We start from the raw sequence: 7,331 nt of genomic DNA on the forward strand, positions 1-7,331 counted from the left end.
ACATACAATATCCAAAAATTATTACAGAGCAGCTCTAATTCCAGCACAGTGACTATCTCTTGGGCTCCCCCAAGATTCCATCTCCTGCGCATCTGGAGAGGGTAGCTACTTACTACATTCTATGTAGAGAAACTCCATGCAGAAAAATGATGTTAAAAGACTCCTTTTAAGGTTCTGTGTCAGTTACTCAAAAATGAGGACATGCTAGAATTAAGATTGCCTGCAGCAGCAGTTTTATCTGTGTCCTTTCTGTCACTCTGTGTACTGGTGTGGAAACACTGTCGAGGTCTGGGAGCATTCTCAGTGACCAGTTGGAAGGTTCAGGAAAGTAGGAGCAAGTATCTAACAAGTCCTACTGAGCACGCATACATGGTGATTTTGCTGCTGCTCATAACTCCGTCACATCTGAACAGAATTTTGTGAAGAAAGCAAAACACAAATATCTGCCTGCCAAATTTCAAGTTTCTAGTCAAAAGCCCTAAGCTACTAGAACTATTGATAAAATGTAGGGAAAAGTTAATACTGACAAAACTACCCTTTTTCCACTAGCCTGAGAATGTCTAATCAGGATTTTTAAGATTTCCTTGGTATTAGCATGCAACTGACATGAAGTTTCATGGCACCAGCATAATCTCACTTTCCAACACCATGGGCTTCTTGTACCACTACAACCTGGGTCGAGAGCAAAACTGGTTCCCTAGAGCTGGAATCTTGTATGGCCCATTCCCAAGCAGCTTGAGCCATCCAGTTCTACATTGTTTCTCTGATCGAGGGCCCAAAGGTGTCACTTTCTCGGGACAGCATTTTCCTTCTCAGCACTCTGCTCAGAGCATCCTTCAACTCCTTGTTCCTCATGCTGTAGATCAGGGGGTTCAGTACAGGGGTCACAAAGGTGTAGACCACAGACACCACCTGGCCTTGCTCTGGGGAGTAGCTGGAGCCAGTGTGGGAATAAATGAAGATGCAGCAGCCATATTGCAGAAGGACAACTGTCAGGTGAGAGGAGCAGGTGGAGAAGGCGCGGTGCTGGCCAGACACAGAGTGGATCTGCAGGATGGTGGCCACAATAAAGACATAAGAGATGCAAATCAGCAGGAAGGGGGTGGCCAGGGTTATGATAGTGGCAGCAAAAATGATGGCCTCAAGGCTCTTCGTGTTGCCACACGCCAGACGCAAGATGGGCAGCACATCACAATAGAAGTGGCTGATTTCATTGGTACCACAGAACAGCAGGTGGAACAGCAGAACAGTAAATTGCAGAGCAAATAAGAACCCCAGCACCAGCGACCCAGCGACTAGGCGCACACAGACCGTCCAGCTCATAACGAGGGTATAGCGCAGTGGTTGGCAGATCGCCACGTATCGGTCGTATGCCATGATGGCAAGGAGGATGCACTCAGAACCTCCCGGGAAGATGAAGAAGAACATCTGGGTGCCACAGCCCGCAAGGGAGATGGTGGCCTTGCTTCCCGACACAAGGTTGGCCAGAGTAAAGGGGGCAATGCAGGAAGAGTAGCAGATCTCCAGAGCTGCCAGGTTGGCCAGGAAGAAGTACATGGGGGTGTGGAGGGAGCGGTCTGTGTGGATAATGATTGCAATGGTAGTGTTTCCACAGAGACTGACCATGTACATCAGCAGGAAGGCGAGGAAAATCAGCCGCTGCATCTCGGGGATTGTCGAGAGGGGATGGAAGTGGAATTGTATCAGCCCTGTTTGGTTTTCTTCCCCCATGGACGTGGCAAAAGAAAAGAGGGGAGAGGAGCAGTCACTATAACCTGTCCTCTAGGGCAGAGCAAGAGAAGATGGCTTTAAATTGCTGTGAAACATTCATATTCAATCTCAGGAAGAACTTTCCAACTCTAAGAAGTGTCCAGGGCTGGCTAGGAACCACCCTCACTGTCAATGTACACATGTAAAATTGGGCACCCATCTTCCAGGGCTAGTTCTGAAATCAGACATGCACTGATGTAAGGAGACCTACTCATGGTCTCCCTACAGTGCATTCTTCTATTATGTATAATTTCTGAGTCCCTTAAAATGCAAGGAAAGACCTGTTCTACCCCAAGGAGTGCACCTCTTAATGTCCACATGACACAATAAATGAGCCTCATAAACAGACAAGGAAGGGGGTAGGAAGGGGAGGGAAATGGTGAGGATGACAACAACAAAGTGACACAGTTTGATGATTCTGTTAACTTAGTGTTGCCAGTCTCTCCCCCCACTTTTTTTCTCCCCGCTCCCTCCTCAAAGGCAAGCCAACCAGGGTGAGTTCTGAGGGGAGGTTTTAGCAAGACAAGAGATGGCAGATTTGCGGAGCGATTACCATGCAACCCAGCTGCATCGGAGCAATGAAGAGGAAGGCACAGACACAGGTGTGGGAGGTGCTTCCTATGGGAGATGGTGCCAAGGCATCCTTGGCTGCAGGCTGAAAAGGAGACAAGAGTATTTTCCAACACTAACAGGGAGGAAAAGCAACTACACATCTCAGGAATCATTGAATCTGTTAGTGAATTAAAAGGCCCTTCACTGGCAGCCCTCTTTCTGAAGACTAAGAGGTTACAGCAGTTAAGCGGATTCCTGCAGAGAATCATAGAGTCATAGAATATCAGGGTTGAAAGGGACCTTAGGAGGACCCCAAAGCAGGACCAATTCCCAACTATATGAACAACCCAAAAGCAAAAGGTGAATTCTGTGCTTAGTAAGGTCCTCAGAAACTCACAGATTTTTATCAGCTTCTGAGCTAGTATCAGAGAAGTGACTATCAGAGGGGAAAGTCCCCATGTCCGGAAAATAATTTCCCACCCTTTTTAAGCATCTTGTATTCTATCACTGGCTATTTTCTTTTTTCTTCACTCCTGCAATTTGTCCATCTACACTTCTCTCTCCCCACAATGTCTCTTCATCTTGCTCGCTCTCTTATTACACGTGGTTGCTGCATTATCAGAGGAAAGCATCTCTCCCAGACCAGAGTGCCCATTCCCGGTTCCCCAGCCAACACCTGCCTGGCACTCAGCTCTGCCACTACAGCTGTTTGCAGACTCTGCTTTGCTGCTCATTGCTGTTTGTTGTCAAAGGGCTAGGAGCCACTTCACAGGATATATCTATGGAGAGAGCAGATACTGGATATAACTTTGCATTTGTCCAGCAGTTGGTACCCTATGATCCCAGCACTCCTTTATGGGAGAGGTGAGTGGAAATACGATGAGCTTCATTTTACACCTGGGGAAGATGGGAGCACAGAGAAGGGAGGGGACTTTTCCCAGGTCACACAAAAGTCAGCCCCTGTATCAGGAATTGAACCCAGGAGTCTTGGCTGCCCAACTAAACACAGAGGGTAGTTGCGGGGGTCTCACCTCATTTGAGAAGGAAAGTCAGCAGCTGCTTTCCCTTTCTTCAGTACCAGTGCTGAAGAGCTCAAGCCGGGAGCCTTACATGACTTACACGTACCCTCGGGATCGGGGCTGGTGCTGAGACCTCCCCTTGCCTCTCACCTCAGTCAGAGAGCATGATGGGGCTGAGTTTAAATCCTGGTTCTGTTTTTACCCAAACCATACCTGGGGAAAAAGAAACCAGTCCCGGGACACCCATGGTGGGGTGGAAGAGCCTGAAGGCCGTGGGATGAGGCAGGCAGGTTGGCGCCGCACTGGTGAAGGGACTGCACAGGGCCATCTCTCCAGCTCATCAGCACCAGCCAGGGATTGAAGAAGCTAAATACCCATCAGACCCATGACACACGGGGGTTTGGGTCATGTGGACCGTGCAGATTGGACTGTGCAGAATCTGGATTCAGCCACTGCCCCTGGGCCCAGCGCTACAGGTCCCCATGGAGTTTCATATCATAGAGTCTCCTAATGAATCAATCATAGAATATCAGGGTTGGAAGGGACCTCAGGAGGTCATCTAGTCCAACCCCCTGCTCAAAGCAGGACCAATTCCCAACTAAATCATCCCAGCCAGGGCTTTGTCAAGCCGGGCCTTAAAAACCTCTAAGGAAGGAGATTCCACCACCTCCCTAGGTAACGCATTCCAGTGCTTCACCACCCTGCTAGTGAAATAGTGTTTCCTAATATCCAACCTAGACCTCCCCCACTGCAACTTGAGACCGTTGCTCCTTGTTCTGTCATCTGCCACCACTGAGAACAGCCGAGCTCCATCCTCTTTGGAACCCCCCTTCAGGTAGTTGAAAGCAGCTATCAAATCCCCCCTCATTCTTCTCTTCTGGAGACTTTACAATCCCAGTTCCCTCAGCCTCTCCTCATAAGTCATGTGCTCCAGCCCCCTAATCATTTTTGTTGCCCTCCGCTGGACTCTTTCCAATTTTTCCACATCCTTCCTATAGTGTGGGGCCCAAAACTGGACACAGTACTCCAGATGAGGCCTCACCAATGTCGAATAAAGGGGAACGATCACATTCCTCGATCTGCTGGCAATGCCCCTACTTATACAGCCCAAAATGCCATTAGCCATCTTGGCAACAAGAGCACACTGTTGACTCATATCCTTTTCTGCAGAACTGCTACCTTAGGATTCTTCCGTCCTAAGTGCAGGACTCTGCACTTGTCCTTGTTGAACCTCATCAGGTTTTTTTTTGGCCCAATCAAAAAAAGATGGTGGATTGGTCCCAAATCACCCCCAATCCACCCTCCCAACTCCCTCAGAGACACACACATGTGCGCACGCACACAAAAACACACACACACACACACATTGTCCTCCCCACCCCCTCATGGTATGATCCTTGCACCTCCTCTGGACTTTCCTTCCCCCAAAACCATTGCCTTGTCCATTCCCACAGTGCAGAATTGTTTCCCATAGTGTATTATCCAGGATATTTTGTGATACAATTTTTAATGTCTCAGGTAATGGGGTGTCCATGCTTTCCCATGGGAGACTATTCCACACCCAGACAGGCCTCACTGTCAGGAAACATTACCTGATGTCCAGATGACATTTCCCTTTGCTGGAAGTCCATCCTTTACCCCCCACATACAATCCTCCTCCCACCTTACTGTTTGTGCTTTTCCAATAATTGCTAATGGCCATCACCCCGCAATTGTTTTTTGGCTAAGGAAAGCCTGATTTTATCCTGGCCTGACATCAAACTTCAGGTAACTGCTTGGAAGGTTGTTCTACAACCACTATCCTTCCAGCACACCTGAAGTATTAGCAGGCAGGTGTCTGGGTCACAGATGGCTGATACGGGATCCCAGGCTGGTGTTTCATAGTCTCTCTTTCTCTGCTAAGAAGTCAGTATCTGTACACCTCAATTCATTACACTCGAATGCCCAGACCCTCATCTTCCAGACAGCTGCAATGTACACAGAGTTGCTGCCTCTGTGGAAGCCATGCTCCCAGGGCTGGCTCCAGCTTTCTTGCCGCCCCAAGCGGCAAAGAGAAGAAAAAAAAAAAAAAGATAAAGCCACGATTAGCGGCACTTTGGCAGCTGCTCTACCGCCGCCGCTTCATTCTTCGGCAGCAATTTGGCAGCCGGTCCTTCCCTCCGAGAGGGACTGAGAGATCCGCCGTCGAATTGCCGCCAAAGACCCGGACATGCTGCCCCTTTCCATTGGCCGCCCCAAGCATCTGCTTCCTGCGCTGGTGCCTGGAGCCGGCCCTGCATGCTCCCCAGTTCACTAGTGTTCCCTCTGGCCAACACTCTCCTCAGCACACAGCACTTAGTCATGTCTGTGGTAAAACCAAACAGGTATTTATTTGACAAAGCTTAAGATAAGGATTCAAACAGAAGCAAGTATAAGGATTAGAAACATATAGTTACAGCCAAAATAAAAATGTAGAACACAATGTAGAGCCTATACTTATTAACAAGTTCCTTTCCTGTCTGCCAAGGTATTTCTCACCCAATGGTCAGCCTGTAAAGCACTTGTCCATGCCAGAGAGCTGGGATCCATTTTTCATGATACAGTCACGCTGGCCTTCATAACAGATAAAATCTTGTGCCTTCTTTCTCCTTTTATACAGCTCCAGACCTTCTGTCTCTTCCCATAACCAAGATCTTTTATTAACTTAACTTTGGCCCTGAGGGTCCCCCTATTCAAGATCTTCTTCTTGGCCTCTTTTGGGCTTTACGCAGGCCCCAGCCCACACCTTATCTAGACTGTGAACACTTGGCTGGGCTCGGCCAAGCCGAAAGATGTTAGTTCTTCTCACTCTTGATTGAGTTAGCTCTGAGAGCCACCTCACCCCAGGTAGCTTGTTTTACCTCCAGCCACTTTGGAACACAGTATTCTACATGTTACTAACTCTTAAGGTGTTGCCCGTACATGCATCCTGAACTAACCATGACGGCCAGCGAGTTCTTAGCTTCTGGCAGGGACTACACCTGGTCCCCTTCAGTGAAATAGCATGAAGATGGCAATCGCAGGGGAAACATGCCCATATGGGCAGAGCTAGGCAAGTCCCTAAATGTGGACTCATAATTCTGTACCCTCCTCCGTCTGTTCCCAACATGGGATGCCTGGATCACAGTTTGATATTCAGGCCTCAACTTTGTGGCTCATGTCTATCTCTGATATAAAGTCATATTGCCCCCTCTCATTCCTGGGATAATGCTGCTGCTATGGGGCCCTTTCATTCCACCCACCTAGAAGAACAATTATTTTTATAAACTGTTCCCCACAGTCTCTCCCACACTCTTGCTTTGCTGAAAACCATTTTTCTGTCCATCAGATGAGGATAAGATCTTGTGTACTTCGGGGCAAGCTGGACTTAAATCTGTGGCAATGTTACCTTCACAATCTAGGGCACCCTTCCTATACCCTACCGGGGGCTCAAGGTGTGACCCAGTTAATTTAGGCACCCCCACCCTTTCTCTTCTGAGGGCTCTGGGCATAAGGCACCTACCCTTACCCATGGGGCTCAGGGAGAAACCTGGTCAATTTAAGTACCCAACCTTACCCCTTTTCCCTTGGGGCTCAGGGCTCTATGGGTCCATGGGACCTTTTCCCAGTGAAAAAAACCTTACACAGCTATGCTCTAAACATCTATTTATTAGTAACACACACAGAACAGGCTAATCTATTATGCTCACCACTCCCAATATAGACAAATTTCACCTAATGGCCAGTCAGGATGCACTCATCTGGAGGTTCTTGGCACCCTGACCCATCATGGTCATGGAGGGGGTACGATGTCTCGTAGCTTGTTGTTGCACTGCAGTCCAGAGTTGATTTCCAAAGAGCATTGTTTTTCATTTACATTGTATAGGTAAAATTAGCTACCTCCTTTAACTCTACTAAACCTATCACATTGTCCAACATCCCCAGGTAACAAAATTTAGCCAATCACATACTGGTACCTATGTTTCCTCCTCC

General features: G+C 48.2%; 1 protein-coding gene across 1 annotated transcript; it reads right to left on the reverse strand.

The window, feature by feature from the left end:
• Nucleotides 1-750: 750 nt before the first annotated feature.
• LOC112105661 (olfactory receptor 10V1-like) lies at nucleotides 751-1,731 on the reverse strand. The gene has a single exon (XM_024198537.1). The coding sequence runs from the start codon at nucleotides 1,729-1,731 to the stop codon at nucleotides 751-753; it is 981 nt and encodes a 326-aa protein (XP_024054305.1).
• Between the last annotated feature and the right edge of the window lie 5,600 nt (nucleotides 1,732-7,331).

Source organism: Terrapene carolina, unplaced genomic scaffold (genome assembly GCF_002925995.2).
Source record: "Terrapene carolina triunguis isolate 2854851 unplaced genomic scaffold, T_m_triunguis-2.0 Scaffold90, whole genome shotgun sequence".
NCBI classification, from domain to species: Eukaryota; Metazoa; Chordata; order Testudines; family Emydidae; genus Terrapene; species Terrapene triunguis.